General features: G+C 41.1%; 1 protein-coding gene across 1 annotated transcript in view; it reads left to right on the plus strand.

Annotated features, from left to right (window-relative positions):
- cachd1 (cache domain containing 1) overlaps positions 1-26,532 on the plus strand; it is an 87,322-nt gene that overhangs the window by 14,403 nt on the left and 46,387 nt on the right. Inside the window, exons 2-3 of the mRNA XM_052073316.1 lie at positions 13,202-13,264; positions 18,472-18,620. Of these exons, the coding sequence (XP_051929276.1) occupies positions 13,202-13,264; positions 18,472-18,620 (212 nt within the window). The remainder of the gene's footprint in view (positions 1-13,201; positions 13,265-18,471; positions 18,621-26,532) is intronic.

Raw genomic sequence — 26,532 nt, forward strand, 5'->3', positions numbered from 1 at the left:
TATCTTGCTGCAGAGTGAGGTAGAATAATTTTATTTACCTTTCTTTCCACCATCAAAGCGAGGAGTCGTCATCTTTTGGCTTCTGGTTGGACAATCTGTAATTTATAGAAGTATGTACAATTACCACACTTTTATTTTTCTATTTTTTTATTGTTGCTTTCCACATCTCTCTCACACACACAATCACACACATACATGCTCGCACACTGTTATTTACACCATTCATTCCACGTTGCTCAGCATCCAATTTGACATGAAATGGACTTTGAATTTAACACTAGTGGTTTTAGCAGAGCTGAGTGGACCAAATGCGTCCTGTCTTTTTTGTTTTGTTTTTTTTTAAACCTATGGCGACATGCAAGTCGGCACATTTACGGCACATATTTTCATCCACATCTACGAGACGCATCAAGCGTACATAAATGATATGTGTGTTACTGGCAACTTTATAGGAGAAAGTAGCGGTACATAAAAGTGACTGATGAGGCATAAGAAGTGATGACGTTTTGAATGGGAACTTGCAAGCTAGTCAGCAGTTACCTACTCGTTCCAGCGGCTCTGGCGAGGACTCTCAGCTGCTTTCCGTTATGTCCGAAGTCACGTATTCGTCCGACATATCGGGATCCAAATCGCTCTCCAATTCATCGTTTTCGCCGTCGTCATTACGAGACGATTCCAACGAATCGCTGACGTGTGCCCGGCGTCGGCCATGCGAAGCAATGCAGCTTCTTTGCCGTCATCGCTGGAAGTTGCCGGGGAGACGATTTGTGGGCGATGTGGGGCATCGGGAGGCACAAAATGCTCTGCCAAGCGATGATTGCTGACGTAGAGCAAGTTCATCTTTATCAGATGAACTCGAAACTCGGCGTGAGCTATGCGGGCTGCGTGTAGCACGCCATGTTTGTGCCGGCCGACATTCGTTTGACTGGTGCCGCTTTCGGACGCTTTTACACCGAAAAAAAAAACATTTTTAGTTATTTCCTTTTCTCCATAGTTGCTAATGTTCCAATCCACTATCTACATACGCCTCTCCTTCACTGTACACCCTTTCTACTACTTCTGCGGCGTGATTGATTTTTGCACCACTGCCACCCGATGGCCATTTTTTTTCTATTTAACATTACCGTCAAGCCTAATCCTGTGGTGAGAAGTTGCATCAGACTCTCTTGCACCCTCCCCCATGAAAACACGTGATTGACGTATTAATACGTCATGGGGAGGGAACGGCTATGCGCTAATTGACGTATTTATAGTCAAAGGGTGTAAATGAGTTAAATGTTAATCCATCTGTGTTACCTGGTTGGACTGGCAAGTCTTTCCGAACACTCAGCTCTGAGAATGCGAGAAGTGTGTGCATATGTGTTCACCTGGGTGCTTGTGCCATTGTGGTATTAACGTGTCTGTTTACATTCCTTTGTAGGTGTGTGGGACAAGCTTGAGTGATCATCAGTCAACAAAAAGTGCAGAATTTTTTGTATCATGGCTTTCTCGAAAGGCCACACATACGTAAAAAAAAAAACAGTATATGCTATGTTTCCAATTGATACTAGGCTTAGACAAAAATGAACTGGATTTAGTCATGCAACCATGCAATCTTAAGTCATTTACAGAGAATCCCTAATTCCAATGAAGTTGGGATGTTGTGCAAAATGTAAATAAAACTCACGACAATCATTTGGAAAATTTTTTCAACCGATATTAAATTAAATACACTACAAAACAAATATATTTATTGTTCAATCTGATAAACTCTTGTTTATGTGCAAATATACACTCATTTTGAATTTGATTGTAGGATCATGCTCCAAAACATCTAGGACAGGGACATGTTTACCACTGTGTTACATGACTTTTATATTGACATATTTGACTATATTAAATACAACTTTATTTGACAATATCAATTCAATATATCCATTATGTCTCTCTCTCTCTCTCTCTCTCTCTCTCTCTCTCTCTCTCTCTTTCTCTCTCTAGTACCGTCTTTTTATTTTTTTGTAAGGCGCTCACACTTCAGTGTTTGCTCCTTGCCACTACAGCCTCTCGAATATGAATTGAAGGGCTTTTTACCATTCAGTCAACATAAGAAATAAAACTGCATATGCATATTTGGCTAACGGCACACCAGCTTGCTGTCTGACATCCAGGCTTCACATGTTGATTAAACACAGTGACTGGGTTCTTGTTCGCGTGCATTTCTGCATCAATGTTTACACATAGGTGAAGGTACAGTGTTGTTATGTGTTACGTATACTGTAAACAACATTGATTGATGATATATAAGCATTATGATTTGATGTTATTATTCATGCAACATACTATTATAGTAACACCTTAAACTTATCTTATTAGGTGCCCTTACATTGTGAACTTAAATGGAAAGGAAAGATCACTTGTGTGTTGAAGATCCTTGGAATTGGGAAATGCTCCATGCAGATTATTTTCTCGTTAAGAGTGTTCCCATTGTGACAATAGCAGCAGCAGCAGCCGCGGCAATAGTTGCACTAAAGAAATCTGGTTTATTTTGCTGTCTTGTGAGTGGATATGAAATTAACCCTTTTTTAAAGGCTGTTGTTTGGGTGTGGCTTTCATTTCTTTTCAATACCATAATTGATTCAACAGAAATATAAGAAACCTGATGTAAGTCTCCCTGCAAAACTGTAGTAATAAACAGAGTAAATCAGTTCTGGAAGTGTTCTGTGAAATAATGTCATATGTGCATCAGTGTCAATCATGGTGCATATATTTATGTAAGAGTCATTTTGCCTCTCAGTCTGAGGTTCTATTTTTATTAAAACATACTTAAAAGTCAACCACAGCATTCTGTAACGCTGTTTGACTTCTAGTTTCAAACTCAGTAAGTGAACCAGATAATGGATGAATGGTTTTTTAAAATGTATTTCCTTGAACAGTTTATACAAAAAGGGAGGGGAAAAATCATAGGAAAAAAAACTGGAGTTTACATACCATATTGACTAAAGTATCGTAACACAGTATTTGATAGTTTTCCAAAACTTGCTGATGGTTTGTCTGACATCATTCATGATGACAATGTGACATTCAATTTTTTGTGCATCGTTTTATACATTTCCCCGAAAATGTTAGTCGAACTCCAAATTGTGTTTTACTTGGGAAGCGTTCAAATCTTTAACTGTCCTGTACTTCAGTCATTCGTTGATTCTTGTGAGGAAAATTATAAAGCTGTCCTAAAGCAGCTCCTCAGTAAAGAGTTCATTTCTATTTTTAACCTGTTCCTCCCTTGTCCTGAACACTCACCATGTCTTCCTGCTTTTTGATTTACAAAACTGTTTTTAGCACGGAGCAAAAAAAATGTGCAGTGCTTATGTATTTGAGGTGTTTGATTTGGCTTTGTGGCTTCCTGCTGCAAGTTTGGGACACAACCCATGAAGTGTTCTCACTTTAAACTGGCAGGGGCCGGCATGCGTGCATTTGTGTTGGTAACTAGGTGAGGCGTCAATATGAAATACAATCAGGCTTTATCATTTTAGCTTTCAAAGTTACGTTGTATAATTCTGGGAAACGTTTACTGCACAGTATTTGAATGTGTAATATCAATCCAAGTCTATATGGCAATGCTTTTGTGAGTACAATTTGGGTCCATATTTTCTTAACTAACCCCAGCTCCCCAATTTGCCTTCTCCTGTTCACTGAGCAGCAAACTCAAATTCTAGAGCCAGTTAATCATTTCACGTTTTAAGATAACCACGCTGCACTGTGCTCAACTATACACATTTTACGAGTTTTGCACTGACAGGAGTCTGTTTTAAGAATTACTTTTTGTACTGCCATTTATGATCTTAAACTATGAAGAAGATGTGAGTCTCTTCCCCTACAACTTTGTTTGTTTGGGAGAATGAACCATTCTCCCCACCGACTCACAACAACTACATGGGCTTAATTGTGAAATGCACCCACGTACTGGGACGCCGGCTGATGGACCAAAATTTCCTCTAAGCTGTCTGGAAATTTTTTAACACGGCCTCGTCGAATTCCTCCTTCGGCCGAGTTTTTGCTTAAGTGACCGCCGAACCTTTTATTCCTTTATTCCGGTTGGCCAGCCGTCATCTGTCATCTGGCTCTGGAGTACCACAGGCCAAAAAGACCCGATAGGACTCTTTTCTAGCTTGACGGCATTCCTTTTTGCCGGTATTCACCAGCTGGCTCGGGTATTGCCACCACGACGGGCACCGACCACTTTACGGCCACAGCTCCGATCAGCCGCCTCAACAATGGAGGCACGGAACATGGTCCACTCTGACTTTTGTTGGAGGTGTCCGTTAAAGGTCTTTTTGACAGGGGATGCCAGACATTCCCAGCAAACTCTCACAATAAGTTAGGTTTTACCAGGTTTGACTGATATCTTCCCCGACCATCGGAGCCAACACACATATGGACACGAGACAATATTACCATTTCGAACCTCCAACTGTAGGCCACAAGTTGCCCATGTGGGCACATGATGATGGGAATGAGCTTTTTAAGTCAAGTCAAGTCAAGTCAACAGTATTTATAGAGCACTTTCAAACAGCCATCGCTGCATAGAAAGTGCTGTACATGGAGCAATTTTTAACCATCAACCATCACCTTTCATCAACATTTTGAGCCAATAAAAACTTTGATGATCTAACTACGTCACTATGAACCAGGTGCATCATTAATTTTCATTGACCCACGTTCAGACTATTTTTTGTTGATCCACAGTGAAATTTATTCATGTCCTTGCTCACTCTGAAATTTTATCTGCATAATGGACAGGCCCAGGCCTTCATTTTCCTTTGGAACATTTTCACGTTGGCTCTACTTTAGCAGCAAGTTGTTACTCCCAGGATGCATGGCAGACCCGGCGCTAATGCGACTAGACTACGTTTTTATCACAGTTTTTCCAACTCAAATTTTGCTGCTGACTATCAATATGTCTGATTTTGAGTGCTCAACCCTAGTTGTATGGTTATTACATCTTGTAGAGCAATTGTAACCTCCAAACTACTCTGGACTTTGACTGGTCCATGTTGATATAATTATGATTGATCACATTTAGAACTCGCAACACAGCATTTTGTACGTACCACCAAACATTCTGTTTGTGGTCTGTACCCTGCAATTGAATAGTACAAAATTATCTCAGCCCCTAGAATTTGATTGTTTCTTTCGCCCAGACAGGACAGACAGGAGACACTTTTTTTGACATAACCCCTTGCACTACTTGAGTAAGCCTAGTTTATTTAAGTGATCAGTGTGTGTATATATTTACGTGTGTGTGTGTGTATGTATTAAAAAAAATCTCTCTCTCTCTCTGTCTATCTATATAAATAGATAGATAGATAGTCATACCTCAGTTTTCCACGATAATCCGTTCCGTTCCAAACTATTTTAGTAGCCTCTCAGGGTCACCAGCCATTGTGCACTGCTGTTATGTGCAACCTCCTTCTTCCATATGCCTTTCCAGTATCTTTCAGTTTTCCAGTCTTGGTGGGTATGAGCGTAGACTTTTGCAGGTTATGTTGCGAACAGCCTGTTTATTCGTCTGGCCTGATTCTCTTTCGTGTACTTGCAGCTGGACAAGGCTTGGAGCCTTTGTTTGGCAGTTTCGAGTGCTTCAGGTATGGTCATCTGGATGTACCTCTCTGGTATCGGCCTTTTCATCACACCTCTCTGGGCCTCCGTCAATTGACTCACATCTTTCCGAGCCGCCTTGATCTTAGCCTCCAACCGTCTTTTCCATGGTGGGTAACGTATCTCATGGCTTCCATGGTTGCTTTTAAAGCCAAGCATCTCAAGGATCACTGATGCTGAAGCGTATATCAGCTCATTGGTTTCCGTGATCATTACGGTAGGGATCGCCCTCAGTGCTGCATTCACACTTTCAGGTGGTACTTCACATAGCCGTTGTAATCGGTTTCTAGGTTGCCCAGCTTTCATTCTCGCCCAATCTCATCATCTGCATTCATTGGGGCTTGCCTCCCAATCTCTGGTACGACCCTTCACCATGGAACCTGCGTTGTACCTCATCAATCTCAAGTTGTGACAGCAGTTGCCGTTTGTGGATGTTGGAACACTGAGTTACTAGTTGTTACGTGGTCAACCGTGACTGTGGGTTTCGAAGTAACCATTCAGCCCACATTCTCTGTATGTAACCCCTCTGACTAGGGTTGCTTGCTCGAACCACCGTCTCCCGTATGCCAAACCGATGCCTTACCAACTGAGCTATCCAGCCGCAATATATACATTTGTACGGCGGGAGAAGCAAGCTGAAATAAATAAATCTGCATTGCCTGATATAAATTTCTCCAGTGTGGGACGAATAAAGGATATCTTATCTTATAAAGAAGCCTCCTCTCTAAACGGCATTGTGATAGAGGTGAGAAAGCGACAGACATGTTAGTCACAGGTGTGACATGTCCAAATGACATAACTTCAAATAGAAGTTTGACAAGTGTAAATTATTTGGTGACATGCCAGCTTGTTCCCCACTGGTTGCTTTTAAGTAGGTCATAAAATAAATTGTGTCTTTTCTAAATGAGAGGAGTCACTCACATACCCAACTATGTGTATGTAGTTTTGGGACTCTTAAATATGCCTGCACACGCCGACTAACAACGATGTAAATATATTGTTGAGCAAGAACAAAAAACCAAATGCACTCTAACAGAAGATGGCCTCATTCTATGTGAAAGCTTACCCAGACGATTCCTTCAAAGTGGTGTCATTTGCCTCCCCAGGCAATTATGGTACATGAACATACATTTTTATAAAGCATCCTCCACATTGAAATGTCCTAGGGAAAGAATGCCCATCTCTGGTGAGTACTGTACCTCAGATTTGGAATATTCTGACGAGATTATGTTAACTAACAGCAGCGCATATATTTAAGCCTCAAAAAGCAAATTGCTCCACAATAAGAAATAATTTTGAACACTGCAATGTATATACAGTAAGTATTCCCACCTACGGACTTCTGTCAAACGGAAATTCCCTCACCCGGAATAAAAACCTACGCATTGAAATTTCGACGACGATATTACATTACATTAACGATCGATTCAAACCAACGGAAGTTCTGGAAGCAAATAGTCCTAATTTTGTTATACTATATTTTGTCCACATACCCGTACTGTATACTGCAGTTTTTGGGCAATATTTTGTTGCACTTTGTAGCTTGTGTTGTCACACATGTACAGTATGTTGTTAACATACTTGGATGTTCATAAAGGACATGTACCATAGTCGTATCCCACATAAGGAAATTCTGTTCTAAGGGAAGATTGGACAACACAAATATGAATACTGACTGTATTGAGTCTATTTGTACTGTTGAGCAGAGGTGCTCTGTACGTCATACACTAATGATGGGGAAAAGACCTGTGTACACAGCTATCTCGTTCGTCACATGCTGATTGCCAACACAGGTGACCAGTACCCAAACGACTGTATTTTTGAAAGAACAATGGTGGGACACAGTATAATATCATTACCTTCCAGCTCCAAACATCTGGCATCTTCCTCTGTGTGCATTTACAATGATGGCATCCAAATGAACCTGTGAGGTTGAGCTTCTGAATGGCCCTGTATTGCACCCAGCGCGAAGGGTAAGGGTACAAATGAGCTATTTGTCTGAGTGAGATGTTTGGGGGAAAAGTCACATGTCAGTACAGCAACAGCAAAAAACACTTGTGACTCCTAGGGCCATTCCTACAGGTAGAAATATACCCAGCCCCCCAACAGGTAAGTTTAATTTTGCTTCAATGACAAAATTATTTTACACACTTACAAAAAAGAAATTTTATCCATTATGTGAATTTACCATGACACCAAGATTATATATTGAGGAGAATAAAACTAAAATTAATGTTGAGACTTGACTCAGATTCAAGTCACATTGCACATTTCACATGCACCAATGGTTACAAATGTCGAAGGAATATTACCGGTAAGTCAATTAGACCACTTTCGTCCCAGTCGTTTGAATACCACATGCTACCCACAAACCTGTCCGGTGTTTGTGGGCTTGGACTTTGGTGCTATTGTCTGAGGTTGTCTGGTACTTCGATTGACGCAAATTAAATTTACCCTCCCATCCCCCCCCCCCACCCCCACCACACACACACTCCCTCCCACTACCCTCAAAATGCAAGAGTGCAGTTGGCAGACTCTGTTGGCCACTCAATTAATTAGTCAACCTGTTCCACCGGATTGAAAGGGAGACAGAATAATTTATCAAGGCTTCGGTTTCTTTACAGTCGTTACAAGTGACATTTAGAGAGCCACTCTTATCTTTCTTCCTCTGCTTTTTATAGGCACCAAACCTCTGCTCTGATGGCTTTGCATCATATCAAATTTATGGGCAATGTGAAGCATTTATTTTGCAAATACTCTGTCAACCTTAAAGCCACTCCATTTTCTTTTTTTCACCTTTGACACGAAATTGTCAAGTGCGTATGCTGATGTGTAAGAAAATGAGAAGAAATACAGTTTCTGATGCACTATCAACAACAAATTGGTGTTGAGTATCCTGCTCAAGTAGGATGATGGGATTGACGGGAGATTGAATATGTAACCTACCAGGTCTGAGATGACCACTTGATCCAAATTTGCAATTAAGATCCGGTTCGCCAATAAAATAACTCAAAAATGTATTTTCTGAGTTGCTGCTGCAGTACCTTTTCTGACCCCCCCCCGAAAACCCGAATGCTCTTTTTCTCTGTGGTTGTGTATTATTGTACTACAAATAGCTTTTTCCTGTTTTGCTTTGCAAAGAGCAAGACGTGCATTTTCTATTCTGTCAGTTTTTTTTACTCTAGCTTGGGGGGGGGGGGGGGTTAGTTGAGGAAAGTAAGAGTAGGGAGAAAGTCAAGGCACAGGGTCGCAGAAAACGGGAGGATTGCATTAGAGGCAAAGCCTGATGCTGCATTCCTGGCTTCAGCTGTTTGTAGTGCAATGTGTTGTAGTAGTGGAGAGTTGGCTGGCAGCAGGGAGGTAGGGAAGAAAGTAGAAAGAAAAGGGATGCACCAAAGGAAAATGGCTGAAAATAGTGAACGCGCAATGCAATGCATTCAGCTTATACTTATGAGTCTCCATATGAGTGGGGCCACACTATGGGTTCACTCTACAAAGTACATAGCACGGCGACGAAATGCACATCCATTTCGTTGAGCCCCACCAAAGCAGTAGACCCATTGTGCCATTTTGTGTGTTCCCAAAAAGGCATGGCTTACTGATCAAAAGACCCTTGGGACAGAATTATTGCGCTTGAACCCAACTCCAAAAGAATGTGGCACGCAGTAATACTCAGTTATGTCCTTTTCATCCCTCATGAGCCATTTTAGTAGTTTCCTTCATTTCCTTCTTTGCATTGGCGTCACGGTTCATACATGGATCTGACATGACAGCTTGCTTTTTGACTGGTCATTTTTGGACTATATTCCGGACACACAACAAGAATAAATCAATCACTCGAAAGGAGAAGAATCCCTTGCTGGATGGAGTTTATTCTCTCCATGTTTCTCAGAGCCTGGCATCTGAGAACCCAATTAAAAGGAATGCATCTGAATGACTGGTTTCCTTGGTTCAACTGCCCGTTGACCCCTTTGGAATAAAACATAATCCCCATATCTGTCCCACCAAAATGAGTGACGCAAGATGGAGTTGGGAAATGACATTTATATTGTGCACTTGGAGTTGCTATTTAAATGGAGAATTCCTCTCAGCCAGTCATCTGTGGTTAGATTAACTCCTTGGCGGAGGGATTTAAGAACTAGTCTACTGAGACAAATGAGACCGCCCTGTTATCAATGGAGAAGAGTTTGAACAAAGTGAGCTATTTGGAGCTATTGTCGAGTGCATCTTGAATTTCGCTCCCTTTTAGTCAGAATTTGATTCTTAGGAATGTACAAATAAATTCATTTCTACTTGTCAAATCACCTTTTTTCCCCATTTAATATTTACATTCCTTCTTTAGCCTTGAGACCAACATTAACTGAAATATTGGAATCGTCTTTTTGTCTCTGTATTGTGCAGACATGAGCAAGAGCACGCCTTCTACTTGGGTCAGTCTTAAATATCCGTAGTGTTTTTGTACTGTATCTCTAAGCGGCTGTGGACAATTTAGTGTTTGATTGTGGGTCAAGGGAGACCACGGGCCCACGGTGACCTAGGAAACTTCAGCCCTCTCAGGTTTCAGAGGCGAGCATTCCTCCCTGGCTACACCATAGCTGTGAAAACCACAACGCAGTTCCAACAACAAATACTGGGGTAACCAGAGGGAATAAACGTTGAATCAACAGCAGGAGTTCTTCTCCTGGTTCAGTTTTAATCTTGTTTGTGTTTGCTTGTTCTTGTTTATTTGACATTTGAAAAACCCCTGTACTCCTGTCCTTTTCAAAAATATACTGTATATATTACGTCAATGATGCAAAACAACAATACACTGTTTGGCAATTCATTAAACATGGGAAACATTTGGTTCAAATTTTGATGTTTTTCAAGGTTGACACACTTTCCCTCAAGAGCTGGTGGAAGCAAGGCTTCAAATTCAGCTGATGTTTAGAAAATCATCTGGAACGACACTAGCTGACATCTGTGAGTTAGCGTTGCTTTTAACCCGGAGGTGAGAAAGTTCATGGCCAATGACAACAATCTAAAAGGAATCAGGTTCATTAGGCGTGGGTAGTGCAATGTAAGTGCTGCTCTGTGTTATGTCTAATTGGTGGTAGGAAAAGGCTGCAGTGGAACCAGGCAATTTTAGGCGTTGCGTAGTGGTGTTCCTTTCAGTGAAGCACGTGCTTACCTGCTGCCCCAGCACAAACATTAGTGCTGCCTGTCGAAAGAGTGTGTTTTTTGTTATTGTAAAGTACCTTGGGTGTCTTGAAAGGCGCTTATAAATAAAATGTATTATTATTATTATTATTATTATTGTGTGTGTGTGTGTGTGTGTGTGTGTGTGTGTATGTGTGTGTGTGTGTGTGTGTGTATGTGTGTGTTAGGGCTGCCAAGATTATTCAACTTGTCATAATAACATCATATCTGATCAAAATCTTCAACCATTTAATGTTGGATGTCGTCATTTAGTTTTTTGGGAACAATTTTGTTTTCTCCAAAACTGCCTCGTCTCCCGCTGGCCACAGTCGTGTTAATCTGGGTCATCTGTGATGGAAACAAACGATCTATGCCTAAATAGTATAATGGCTAACAGCTGATAGCAACAGAGTTTAAAAATTAGGGCACATTTCCCCAAAAATACTGAAGAATTTGATGTGAGAATCATGACGGTGAAGCAAGAGCATGAGCATCTGAAAAGGACGCACATTGTGGCGGATTCACTATCTGACAGAGGGGCAGTTGTCTTGGGAAGCTATTGGCTAGTTACCTGCTAATATTTAGCCTCAGCACAAGTTTTGTGCATAATGGAACGTTAGATCAATAATATGGTTATGCTGTCTTTACAATGCTTAAAAGAATATGTTCCTTTTCATCTCCCCCCGCCCCCACCACTCCCGAGCACTCTCAGCAGCTCCCCTGTTGCAAGTGAGAATGTGTTCTCATTTTCTTGACCTGAATAAATAAATGGTAAATAACAACAAAAACTAAAAACTATAAAAAATACATTTAAAAATGTTTGATGCTTGAGAAAAGTGACATATTTACAAGTACCGTATTTTCACGACTATTCGACGCATCGTACTAATGGCCGCAGTCTCATTAATGGGTGACATTTCTGTATTTTACACATACACAGGACGCATCGTACGAATAGCCGCAGTTTTACAGTGGTAAAACATACGCCAGCTTAAACATACGGCATGCATGCGCGCACTCTAACACGTTAGCTTGAAGCATACGGTAGCATGCCAAGACATACAGATAAGATAAAAACACGTTTTTAAAAAGGCAACGAAAGCAGAACTGAGTTCGGGTGTATTTTATTTAGCCATCGTACAATGTTCTCACGTTTTTCGATCAATCATCACCCAGAAATCCATCAAAGTCCTCATCCTCTGTATCAGAAGCAGAGGACTGCACATCTCAGTTGTCATTGAATGCATCACATGCTAGTGTGAGTTGCTACGCATTGCCGAGCGGAAAGAAGGAGTAGCAACAGCAAAGTCAACATTTCTCTCATGCGAAGCTTTCCCACATTTGAAAGTAAAGAACAGAGCGAAACATGGTGGCAGCGCGTGTGTGTGTAGAAAGAATTGAACAATTGTGCAAGTACCGTAATCCATCAAAAACGCCGCGTTCCCTCTCGTTGTTGCGTATTGTGGCGTAACTCGCCCAGCGCTGCCTCTCACTCTTTGTAAAGTTGTGTTTGCCATCGATCATTGTTCCCATGCTGTTCGCAACTTTACTTTGAACGCCCGGTTGATGCCAATGTCCAGCGGTTGGAGTTCTTTAGTCAAGCCTCCGGGAATAACGGCAAGCTCAGAGTTCATTTGCTTGAATTGTTTTTTCACCGCTGCTGTGAGATGGGCACGCATGCCAAAAGCATAACCGGTGGCTTTAAGTTTGAACTGAGCTTCGTAGGCGTGTCTTTTTGTCGAATTTATTTTCAGGGGTTCTTAGAAACCAAAACCGGAGTTGTTTTGCAACAATGCACATTGCCACACGCTATACAAGTGTTGGTACTGGCTTGAGGCGTCCACTTACACGCCCACCCTTCACCATTGGCGGACTAGCTTGTCTGTCCTCTCTCTCCCTCTCTCTCTCTCTCTCCCTTCCATATATGTATATATACACGCCCACCCTTCCCTGATTGGCCGACCTCTTTCACAGTCACTTCCGCCTTTTCTCTATATAAACAGCGTGTCGGCTGTCAGTCAGATTTTGGAACTCAGCGCATATAAAGGACGCTCCGCACCATAAGGCGTCCTGTCCATTTTGGAGAAAATTTAAGACTTTTAATGGCGCCTTATAGTCGTGAAAATACGGTATTACTTTTTGCATTTAGAGATTTTACACAGTCTTCACAGTGCAACTTTACATAGTTGAATACAATGATATCGCTGTCAAATTTTTGAAATTCAGATTGTCACTTTCCACAAAGCTGCGATTGTTTTGCTTCGCATGAACCTCAAATCATCAAAATTATTTTTGAGCAGGCAGGTCAAGAATGATGACAAGTCGGCGAATTTTGGGGAATCGGATACAAATATTGAACTAACCTTGTTCCCGATCTGTTTCTCTGCAGAGGATTTTCAACTCGTTTGTGTACACCGAGAAGACATCAAACGGAGAGACAGAAGTCCAGCAGGTGAGCAACAGAGGCCCTTCTGCTTTCGTCTCTGTTTGTCAAACCGATGGTGTGTTGGTTATGTTCGGGTAGTTTATTTTGAAAGCAACAGACACACAAAGCAACAGAATATTGACATTATTCAGCCGGTTCAAGGGTAGATGGGATGATTTTGAAGTGTTTTAAGATTCTGCTGCTGCTGTTTTTGTCGAGCAGATATGCTATGGGCAGAAGTTGAGAGGGAGAAAGAAGAGGGGGGAAAAAGCACTTGCGTCGATGTGATCAAGTACTCTTATTTTTGCCCGACACCACGTAAAGGTGGTCCCCGAAGTCGGGCTGGACAGCTTTGAAGCTGTGCCTGTGTTTGGACTCGCCTGCGTTATCACCCTGGCTCACAATAGAAGCCTCAGACAGTCAGATGACTTAAAAGTGACAACAGCATTCCTTTAGGAAATTAACAGGAAAGGATCTGACTGCAAAACGGCAGGAATTTCTGGCTTGCATGACTATGATTATCTGTATTCGTGCATTTTGAACGCGTTTGCGTGCAATTTCGGAAAAATGACCAGGCTGGTGAACAGCCACCACAAGGAACAGTCAGCTTGATGTTTGCATTTCTGCTGTGACTGCCAAGAGTGTGTGTGCTTGTGCATGTGCGTGTGTGTCTTTGTGTGTGTGTGTATATATATCTCTCTCTCTCTCTCTCTCTCTCTATATATATATATATATATATATAGATCTATATATAGCCCTTCAAAAAAAATGAATTTTTTTTAGTCGTCCTCCAAACTGTCCCTGATAATCAGAACAGCTACATTTTTCAAAAAAATCAAATAAACTCATTGGTTTCTTGGCACAAATTAAAATGAAATGTTAGTTTCCTTCAAAAATAAGTTACGTGCTTTACCAGGGCCTATGTGGTTACTTGGCCAGAAGTATAGTATTATTTTTGGCATATGATTCAAATTAAGCCTGTTGTACTATACTCTGTGTGTACAAATGGTGATTGACGTTATGACTAACCAGCTGTAATGATAGATCACTATTTCATCCAATAATGTATCAACACAGAACCAAAGTCAGCTAATGTCTGTACTGTTAGACCTGCAGGAAGGTGGGACTTGATATTTAATTACTCAATATGAGCAATAAATTCTGACTGAGTAGATTCCTGGAAGGGGCGGCGGGTGGGTAAGAAACATCTTGGTTTTTCGGTTAACAGGTTCATCCCAAATGCTGCTTCAGGGTTTATCGAACAAGTTAGAGGATGTAAGTTAATTATGTTCTCACTTTCTCCAATGTTCTTGAGCATTTCAATTTGATTCAATGTGGTCCAGCTGTCGCTTTTGTCATGTTTATGAAAAAAAGAACAATCCGTAAAAGCTCTCCCAAGGCCAAACTATTGAAAGTTAATTGTAGTCAAAGAAACAACAAATCATCAGCAATGTCAAAAGGATTCATACAGTTATATCTGGTGTACTTCTCCCATATACAAAGTAAGACAATTCGATACATGGGGTGCAATATGATTAAAGGATGTGATGATTTATGAATACAACAATTTGATTTGGTTCCTCATATCAAAATCAATTTTCCAATTCACAACAGTTTTTTGTTTTCCCCCTAATGCTTATGGGTTCATAGCACTCAGCATTTCGGTCACGTTTATTGAGTGTGTTGCAGCATAACTGGCCTGTTTTTGGAGTTGAGGAAATGTGCGCATGCACCCGGAGTTCACACAGGTGCAAAGACTTTGATGTTGTTGCAAACAGCCAGTTTAAAATTCTCCTGAGAAAATTTAGTTTACCATGTGTAAATAATTAGTCGCAGCAGCATCGGTTCATTTCTGGTGAGCAGGGTAAATTAAATTGTTTTATTACCATGGCCATCTTCACTTCCTGGCCATATATTCTAACCATAAATCTTTTTTAAGTCGGAAGCTGCTAACCTAGACGTCTTCTCTCTCATAGTTGGCTTGTCTTTGACTGGGCAGAGGGAACGTGTGCTTGAGCCAAAGTGAGGTTCAATTAAAAGTGAATGTGCGGGAAAAGGGTAATGCAGACGATCCCCTGACAACTCTGACTGTTTTTCTTCCTGGAAAAGCACATTTGGGTTGATATGCAGACATGTACCCCCGCTTGGCTTTTTGGGTCTTTTTGCTTTTTAGATCCTGATTTGCTTCTGTGACATACACTGCCAGAATGGATATTTTGAACATAGAACTGCTGGCTGCAACTTGTATTTTTATACTGAGTGCATTTGCCAAATCTGTTATTTTCAGATACCTTTCAGACACTTTCTGGCTTCCACATGCTACACTTATACCTAATCGATCCAGGTGCAAGCCAGTTCATCAGTTTAAAGGAGTAATGGAAATTTCCCCCATTCTTGTGCGTGGGGAATGTCAGGTCTGGTGCTTTGGAGCTCCGGTGACAGCCACACGGATGTGTTGTTTATGGGTTTAAATGTGTTTTCAGCAGCACTAGCGATGGCAGCAGCGACGGGCTGTTCATACATCTGTGGTTCGGCCTTCGAATGAGATGGACCTAACTATTTAGCTCGGAGGTAGTGCTAACGCATAAAGTGCTAACGTTCAACGCACTTTTGGCAAGGATGACACGCTTACAAGTATTTCCTTTCCTGCAAAGACCAAGATTCCTTGTAGATAGAGTAAGAGCATGCTTAGTACACAAATCAATGCCCCCCCCCCCCACCCCTTTGACAATCCAATCCTGTTTACATTGTACATGATCCAATACTCAGGTTTAAAAGAGCTACCACAGGGGTCTTATTTGGGTTTCAAAAAAAAAAAAAAAAACAGAGTAAGAGCATATTTGTACAAGTTTATAATGGTCTTTAAAAACCCAAACCTTGCCAATATTTGGGTTTCTGAAGGGTTATTGACTGCATGTAAATATCGCATCCTCCAAGTTGACCAAATTTCCGAGCATCACTGCTATTTTATGAGCACCATAAAATGGGTGGACGATGGCCCTGAGTACTCCACCACACACATATCACAATACCAAAATTGTGACTTTGATACTAAACCTACATAAACTACCTCGATACCAGTCCTGAAATTTATACCATGTCAAAACTTAAAAGCTCAGTGAAAAGCAGTGAAATGAATGTCAATTGACTTGAATGTGCATACATTGAAAAAAAAACTACTCTTGGGATACTAATCTGAATGCATTTCATTTTGTGAAATAAAAAATAAATTGTGAACATTTTTAAACAACTCAGAACAGTTGAATATGACTATATATATTTTTTTACACATTTTATTATTTGAGTCTTCAGGCAGTCGAAACTATCATTCAATATTTTACATTTGATGTCCCACCCAGCACAGGAAAGCTTGAAGAATGGCCCAGTGATTTCATTATGAATACTCAAGTCAGCTTAATGTTATTGATAGTTGTTGTTGGTTTTTTTCCCAAAAGAGCTGCAGCTGTAACAAAGCACTTTTCAGAACACATGATGTCAAACATTAATCTCAATCAGTAGTGACCAACCTTTTTTGACCAAAGATCTAAGTAATGTTCAAGCCAACAAACCTCGTACGATTGACCCATATGCCCCAATCATTCTGTCTTGTGCTTGTTGTTGTTAGCATTCTACTAACAATCCCGGATTGAAATGGGTTGTTTCTGTGAGCCAGTCAAATGGCGCATCGCTTTGCCGTGGAATTGGGGTTCTGCGGTTTTCGTCATTGCCATGCTCATCCCTGTATTAATTTCAACGAAGGTCTCCAAAATAAGAGTCAGTGTCGCCACCAGCACTACTGCCAATGGCTGTGGTTGCATGTTGTCTGGCAGTCATTGAAATCCTCAGCCTTAAGACTTCACAGTGCACCCTGCACCAGTGTGCGGCTGCAAGGAACTCTGGGTTTCGCATTCCCCACACACTGGTCAGGTCGGTCAGAGTAAGGAGAGAGGAGCTCTGTGTTCGTAAGAGTGTGGTTTAAGTATAAAGCACAGGTTGGAATGGCGTTCTTTGTCTGCACTTAAGCAAGCTGTAACCCAAGATGGAGCTCACATGCTCAAACCTTCTGGTTTCTCTTGAGCCAGTTTGTTAATTTCACTCCCAAAGACATATTTAGATATCTTTTCAAACTCCACATATTCAATCCCAAGGTACTTGTGATTTTTTTTTTCAAGAGTTCGGGTAAGAATGAGTCTGGTACTGAATGAGTTAAAAGTGGAGTTTAGTCTTCATACTAGTCTGTCCCTTCCCCCAATCATGCAAAATGAAAAATGGCCCATTTTCCTTTTTTTTTTTTTTTTTAAAGAAAGTTCATTGCCGCTAATTGGTATGCTGCAACAGACATTATGTTTGTTAGTACTGAACACATTTTTGTGTTGACTTTGTCTGTGGGTAAGTGCACACCTCAGGAGCTATGTGTGGAGCTGTGTTTGTGGTGCTGTAGAAGTACCGGTAATTGTGGGCTTTGCAAGAGCTTCCTTTTAAAAGCCTGACAGAATTTAATGGTGGCCTGATTAGGTGGGCAAGCGGTCAGTGGGTCACTCAGCCTTTTACTGTTTCTCTCTCGAATCACCGAAGTTTTGCTGGCACTGGTAATTGCGGGATGTGAACAAAGGGCCTTAGTTACCATGGAAGTAAGGGTTATTTTTAATTCAATCTTCCACGCTCCAGATTGAGCTCAGATGCATGATTTGCTCCTTCATTGTATGTATTCTTTGTTTCTGAGCTAGTTCCTGTTTCATTGTATTTTGTTTGCCCAAGGTTTGAAAAGTATCCACTTCATCGTAAAAGTTGTCTGTTTTACGTTTTCAGTCATTTGAACAAAACAACACGAACATTCACGATTCATTTGTGATGGTGCACAACAGAGACGTGGCATTTCCAGTAGAAGAGACTTTTGCATTTTTCCCATTAGAAGGGAGAGGGTTTCTGAGAAAAAGTTAACTTAATGTGACATACTTTTTAACATTATTATCTGTCATTTGAATGGACACAAGAAGTTAACTGCATCATTGTAAAAGTTATAAACAACATCACCATTAACTTTGATGATGTCGAGTACAGTATGTGTCAATATGAAATTGATGTGTGTTGGTCGAGGGAAGTATTGGTAAAATTTAGAGGCCCTTGTGTGTTTAATATAAGCAACTCTACCCAGTTCGACTCAACTCAAAAGTTGCTGACTCTTGTGTTGATGTTTGTTGTGGTTGTAACTTCGCTATGTTCCCTTTGTGCAGCTGGCCAAGAAGATTCGGGAGAAGTTTAACCGCTACCTTGATGTGGTGAACAGGAACAAACAGGTGGTGGAGGCCTCGTACACTGCCCACCTCACCTCTCCTCTCACTGCAATACAGGACTGCTGCTCCATCCCAACATCTATGATGGAGTGAGTAGCAACCGGCTTATTTTGAAATCTCACTTTCTCTTTGTTGATGTTTTGTCTCCCATTTTAATATCTGTCTCGAGTTTGGTTTGTCTGCAAAGTCACTTTGAGATTGTAATAATATGCTACTACTACTTTCAATTTCAACACAAACATAATTGTAGGGCCATTTTATATGCCAGTGGCTTTGGACAACATACCGTACTGTATGTTTTGCTGTTGTCAGCTACAGCCATGTTGGGTTTTTTCTTTCAACACAAGACATTGTGATCGGACCTGATATGCTCCAGGCTGGATATTTCTGACTTCCCTGTAATCTGAAACGCAACATGAAAATCAATGACATCATTTAATTTTTAACCTACTAATAATTGAACACATTGTTTATATAAACCTTCAAAATGTGTTGAAACTGAATGCCATGAAGTATTTTGTTTAAAAAAATCCCATTTTAGTAGGTGAAGCTCATTTGGGCTCATTACTTTTTAACTGCCCCACGTATGTAGTGTTTCTTTACAAATGCACTTTGCCACTTGATATGTGTACGCGAGTGTCTATTTTACGAAAATGCGGATTGTTTCAGAAGAAAACAAAAAAGACTCTCCGGGGTCTGTATATGCCCGTCTTCCTCAACTGGCGGACCGCAATCCACGACTGGACCGCCGACCTCCTCTGTCCGGACCTCTTCAAATTGTATATATATATATTTTTTTTTTTTCCCAAGATGGCGCCCGAGTAGGCAGCCTTCGGCAAGTGCTCTTCAAGAGCCTTGCTTTTCTGTTCTTTTTTGCTGTTTTTGTCTTTTGTTTTGTCACATGTTGTTTGTTGTTTCATTGTGTGGACCTGATATGGACTGTTTTCAGCGCTTTTTGGCCACGACATTCGTCAAAGGAGCAGTATCTGTGCTTGGTGGTTGCGCCTTCTCGGCAGCACGCCTGTACCAGCACAGATTTTGATTGGGAGGAATGTCGGCGCCATTGACTGTCGGTGCTGGACAGACCTGGGGCGCTTGTGTTTTTTGCGCCAGTAATGGGCAGCATTTTTCACAACCCCGATTTGTTCAGTGGCTATGTCAGCGCTGTTGGACAGTTGGCGTTGGTGCGGCTGGATGGATGGCCGCTGAAGTTGAGGATGAGAAGAGAGGAGCGTTGGCGAAGAGCGCCGATGCGTATTTGGAACCGTGAGTTGCCGCTTGGAATTGAAATGGATTTCCATGGGACAGGAGAAGTGAACCAATCTCTTTTTTCGTCAATGGATGCTACAGCTTCTTGTTGACTTTGAAACTTAGCTTGTAGCCGACGTGTGCACATTTTGAGCATGACGTCTCTGATCCACTGGTTAAAGGACACTTTGATTCTCTCCTCTTTCATCTCAAACCGCTTCAAACAACAAAGCGTGTGACGGAAAAGTGGTTAGGACTGCACGACTGTCCGTGTTTTATGTTATGTGTTGTGTTTATTATTTTACTTTATGTTAACTGTTTTGTAAAGCGCTTTGTTACAGCTGCCGCTGTTGTGAAAGCGCTATATAAATCAGCATGTATTGTATTGTATTGTATTGTAATAATCAATTATAAAGTGATTTTTACATTATGCATTTTATATTTTTGGACTATAATCTGCGCAAAATTATCCGTTTTATTATTATTATTACAGATGTATTGTAGAGGACGCAGCAGCGCGACTGTGTGTGTATGTTTGACTAACCACCTCATGCTCATGGCTGAGCAGGGCATGTCGGCGATAACGATGCGCTGATTGGCTCCTCTGAACTTAAGGTGTGCACATACATAAGTGTCACACATTCAAAATGGATGATTGTGTCAGGAAACAGACGCATGCGCGACGCCACAGTGTGCTCACAGCTTCAGCCCCGGAGAGCCGCACACAGACAGTTAGACAAGACGAATCGCGGGAGGTTTCAATTGTGTCCAGTTTTGCTCCCGGGGATCTTTGCAGCTGTTTAACAGCAGAACACAGCAACATGGTAAATGAACATCCCAATGGCCTCCTCAAATAATATTTGCATGCCTCAGACATTGCATTCACCTTTAGTGGAAGAACAGCACTGCACATTCCTGTGCTCCCTTGTGTCAGTATTTAAAATGGTTCTTAACTCCTCTTCTGATATATTTTTCAGTGATTTCAGAGAGGATGTGAAAAGGGGGAATTGTACAAATGAAAATAATATTTTTGTTTTCATGTTTAGTATTTATTTTGGTAAATTTAGTATTTTGTTTTGCTTTTGTTAAATTAATGGAAAAAAAGACAACTACTGTTTAACAAAGTTAAAGTAAAAATGTCTTATTTCCCTAAAAGGGCTATTTCTATTATTAAGCAGGCACAACTTAAAAAAATAAGAGTTCCTCTGCCTCAACACAATACCTCTCATTATTTGCTGTGTACTGGCAAAGTGAATAATTGTTATTTTCATGCACCCCATCATGTATTGTATTATTGGTTGGTTGTGAGGAGTGTTGATTTGTATGAGCTTGGCTTGACCATACTAAATTGGCATATAGCCCTGCTCCCCATGACCGCCATGCATGGGACCGGACCTTGGTCTTATAAAAAAAAAAAGTGGACCTACAGCCTTTCTAGTTGAGGACCACTGGTATATGCTTTTAGAATTTGGAGCAGTCGCCCTTGGCTGCAGGCACAATGAAGACACACCGCTGACAGACAGTCACTTAACCTGGATGGCACAAAATTTCTTGAAATTCAACGAAAAGAAGACAGAGGTGATATTGTTTTGTCCCAGTGGCCCTTGTATTCCATCCTGTAGACTTGGGCCCCCTGTCTCCTTATCTGAAATCAACGGTCTCAAACTTGGGCCTTAAACTGGACAGTGATTTCAAATTCGATCGGCAAATTGGTGCCGTTGTTAAATCCAGCTTCTTTCACCTCAAGACAGCTGGCCAAAATAAAACCTCTCCTCTCACATGAACACTTTGAGACAGTAATCCATGCCTTTGTCATATCCCGGCTTGATTACTGCAATGCCCTTTACTTTGGAATTAGCCAGTCCTCCATTAAGCGCCTTCAGCTGGTCCAGAATGCCGCTGCTCGCCTCTTGACAGGTACTCGTAAGAGGGAGCACATAACTCTTACTCTGGCACCCCTTCACTGACTCCCCATTCATTTTAGAGTTATTTTCAATATCCTCCTCTTTGTTTTCAAATCTCTGAATAATCTCGCGCCACCTTACCTCTCTGAGCTCATCCGTCCCTACACACCTGCCCGGCGCCTCAGGTCTGTGGACCAGACATTATAAGAAGTACCAAGAACTAAACTGAGGCTAAGAGGTTATTGAGCCTTTTCTGTTGCTGGTCCCTCTCTCTGGAATGACCTCCCACTGAACATTCGGCAAGCCTCCTCGCTGCCCATCTTCAAAGCCCTCCTCAAAACTCACTTGTATTCTTTGGCATTCGACTCAGTATGACTGAGATTTGTTCTTGATTTTACTGTTTGGTGCTTTCTACGGCCTTTATTACCGATTTGTCTTACTGTTTATTGTGCATGTTAAATTGCTCCATATACAGCACTTTGTATGCAGCGATGGCTGTTTGAAAGTGCTCTATAAATACTGTTGACTTGACTTTACTTGTTCCTTTGGCCTGAAATGAAGTTGAAGTGAAGCTAAGCACGAGTGCTGCTTTCACATATACGGTAATCTGCAGTGGTGCAGCTGTCTCCGTCTTTCATCCCTCTCACTCTCCATTTCTGTCTACTTCCCTCGACTCGCCGTAAGCAGTTATTGCCCTCTGATTGTTTGCTTTTGCAATGCAAACTTAACTTGCTCCAAGGTCATCTCAGTCCTGCAGAGGGGAAGCCATCTGGCTCAAGACCAACTAGCCACCTGTAACCAAAGTATGCATATTATAGACAATTTGATATAGTGCACATACATTCTCTACAGACAAGCTTATGTTTATGTAGCTACGTCTTCAGTCCTTTAGCCTTGGACTTACATCCTTTTGTAGACAGTCAGGCTGAAAAAATCGTGGCAGTAAATGGAGGATAGCCTAACTTGGAATGATGTGGCAACTCAAAAGGCAATTGGGGTAGACATAGTAAGATGAAATAGATTGTGATAGGTCCAAAAATTTCAAAGCAACTTCCTCGGGGAAGGAAAAGGGCACTTTCATTTTCGCTTACTTGTGCAGGATTGTGAGACATGAGATACGGTGTGTGCGCTCCCTTCCATAGTTTTGCACATCAGCGCAGCCTGCAAATTTAAATAATGCATTTTGGGGGTAGAGAGGGGCGCTTGCAGATAAATTTCACCATGCCATTATGACATGAATAATGATTTTAATCGTGATTAACACTGGGGAACAATTTGCAAAAAAATAAAAAAGCTGATTAAAATTATCTACTTTTTTCCCTGCGCAGCTTACCCTCCAAATATGCAAAATTCCAGCGATTAGCTGTTAAAAAACTATAGTAGGAAGATTTGATTACAATTGGACTCATCTACAGCTATTTGGCAGGTTGTTTGTGTCATCACAGAGAGATGTGTGCAGCTTCCAATAGGTCTATCAATATCTGCAAATGGAAAGCGTACATAGTTAGATTTCAGAGGATTAGTGCTGGTTCTTCTGATAACTATAAACGAGTTCATTTTATGCTACTCCATATTTCTGTTTTATTGACATATATATACATAGATTTCTTTTTTTAAAGAAACGGGCATTCTATAGCTCAAAAAAGGTGACGCACAGAAAAATCAAGGTCACTTTTGGATTCTGCAGCCAAAATTTTTTATAAACATTTAATTCAACAAAAATTGTGCCACCAGACTAAGAGGCCCCTGCATTTTCAATTTCCATGGGAGATCAACATGGAGAGCATGGAAATTTAATCATTTTGCCAAATGACAATTTTAAATATTGGTAAATGTTGGTATTTATGAACCGTCATTGTGTGTTACCCCAAGAAGTCATTCCACCTTTTAAGTGTTTTGAGTGTTTGGATTTTGTCGTGGTTATTGAGATAATAACATATTTTTGAGTCACAACATGAGTCTACTGAAGGAAAAAAACAGAATGGTGTTCATAAAAGAATATGACACTCAGTCCTTGTTTAAGCTTCTGTGCCTGGCAGTTTCTGTAAGGTCAGTTTAGAAAGGGCTCAAGTAAGGCTCCACAATGTGTCCCTATCAGTTAACGAGCAGGCTATAATTTTAGAAGGAGACTATTGAAGTCGGTGCTCAGCTTTCAGTAGTATGCCACAATTACTGTCTTCCCTTTATAACGGATACACCTTAAAACAGAAATTTTCACGTGTGCTTTTAGAAAAAGACATTCTCCAGGTGCCCTGCTTAACTGATCTTTGGACGGTAATACTCCTAAGAAGCAACACTTGTTACATCGTCAATTCTCTTGCAGTCAGTTTGATTCTCAGCATGTTGCCCTCAACCAATACAAATAAGCAAAAACTGTGCATGCAAAACTATGAAAAACAAAAATTGGACCTATTAATAAAAAATTGCAGCCATCGGCTTTGTCCCACCAGTAGTCCCTTGGAGCGGTGATGTAGCGTTCCTAAAATATTAATATTGGTAAGATACTAAGGGGTATATTCTCCTGTGTTCTGAAGTCAGAAAAGGTGTGCTGCTGTGCATTTTTTTTTTGGAGGGGGGCTACGCACCTTCATGAAATGCATAAGTGCATCTTGATGAAATTCACGTTTCAACACCACGATCCAGAATTTTTTCCCACTCTTTGACTTCTAGCAGTTACGCCTGTTTGGTGGTTGCGCACAAATTTCAAGGTTATGCATGGTCGGTGTGTCAGAAGTCTGGACTGGAGAATTGCAGCATCTTGAAAGGGCCGGCGCCAGGCATTTACAAAACAAAACAAAACAAAACTTAAGCTGATGGGAGAATATGCCTGTAAATTTTGTTGTTCATTTTTTTAATTGCTTTACTCAGCTGTATTTATAGCACACTTTAAAACAATCACCGCTGCATACAAAGTGCTGTACATGGAGCGAAATAATTCAAACAACAACAAACAATAAAACAATGAATTAATATCAGAGACAATAGAAAGCACAAAAATAGTAAAACTAAAAATCAAGTCTCATGCTGAATCAAAAGCCAAAGAATAAAAATTAGTTTTAGACAACTTTTAAAGATGGGCAGCAAGGGGGCTTGCCGAACGTTCAGTGGGAGGAAAGAGAGGGACTAGCAAGGGAAAAGGCTCAATCCCCTCTGAACGTCGGTTTATTAAGTACTTGGTACCTCTCATAGTGTCTGGTCCGCAGACCTGAGGCAACGGGCAGGTGCGTAGGGGCGGAGGAGGTCAGACAGGGAAGGTGGGTAAGACCGTTTAAAGATTTGAGACCAAATAATACGATCTTAAAAGGAACTCTAAAATGTACAGGGAGTCGGTGAAGGGATGCCAGAGTAGGAGTTATGTGCCGCACATTTTGAGTACCAGCCAAGAGACGAGCGGCAGCATTCTGGACCAGCGGCAGCATTCTGGACCAACTGGAGAGACTTAATGGAGGATTGGATGACTCCAAAGTAAAGTGTAGTAATCCAGCTGGGATGTGACAAAGTCATGAATGACTTTTTCAAAGTGCTCTTGTGAAAGGAGAGGCTTCACTTTAGCCAGCTGCCTAAGATGAAAGAAGCTGGAAATTAACAACAGCACCAATTTGCCCGTCCAATTTAAAATCACTGTCCAGTTTAAGACCCAAGTTCGAGACCGTTGCCTTAAGATACGGAGCCAGAGGGCCCAAGTCCACAGGATGGGATTTACAAGGGGCACTGGGACTACCACCATCTCTTCTGACTTCTTTCATTGAAATTCAAGAAATGTTGTGCCATCCAGGTCTTGATTTCTTCCACGAAGGATAAAAGCGGCCTCAATGAGAAAGCGTCTTTTTTGCTCAGGGGCACATAGATCTTCCAGTCATCCACAAAGCAGTGGAAGGAAATACCATGTTTTTCTGCATATATAAAGCTTGCAATCCAATTTTCAAAGCAATGCTAAAATAGGCAAAGCAAAGACGAGGTCTTATTTATAGAGCTCATTTCATTTACAAGGTAACTCAACTCAAACAGCATTGAAAGGAAAAATGCGACATTCAAAGGCAAAACAATTGAATACTTATAAAAGCAGAGTAAAGAAATAAAAAGTAGTTTAAGGAGTAGGCAGGAGACCACCTCAACCGATTGCCAGCCAATCGCAGGGCACGCAGTGACGAACAACCATCCGCGCTCACACTCACATCTAGGGCCAATTTAGAGTGTTCAATCAGCCTGCCATGCATGTTTTTGGAATGCGGGAGGAGACCGGAATACCCAGAGAAAAGCCACGCTGGCCCGGGGAGAACATGCAAACTCCACACAGGGAGGCTGGAGATGGAATCGAACCCAGTACTTTTGCATTGTGAGGTCGATGCGCTAACCACTGGACCATCGGGCCGACCTAGATCAGTAGCATAATTTAAAAACATATTCAAAAGCTGAATGGGAGCCACTGCTCATTCTTGAGGACTACGGTAATATTTCTGATATCTTAGTACTGGTCCGAACCAAAACTGCAGCATTCTGAATAAACTGCACAGATATGATGCTCTTCTGAGAGAGGCCAGTCAGAAGACCACTACAATATTAAAATCTACCAGAAATAAAAGCTTGAATAAGCTCTCCTGGTCTGCTTGGATCATGCAACCCTTCAATCGGAAAAGTTCTTCAAACTAGCACGTTTTTGTAATACTTAATCCTACAGTTTTAATGGGAACCTTAAGAAGGAGTTCAATGAAATGTAGCGAAGATCCCTTGTGTTAATCATAATTTATGTTGTGACTTTCTTACAATTCTATAACGATCATTTTCAAAGGTTATTAAGTCATTTGGAGCTCCAGTTGTATAATTTCTTAAATAAAATTCATTTAATTGC

This window comes from Hippocampus zosterae, chromosome 8, assembly GCF_025434085.1.
Source record: "Hippocampus zosterae strain Florida chromosome 8, ASM2543408v3, whole genome shotgun sequence".
Classification (NCBI taxonomy): Eukaryota; Metazoa; Chordata; class Actinopteri; order Syngnathiformes; family Syngnathidae; genus Hippocampus; species Hippocampus zosterae.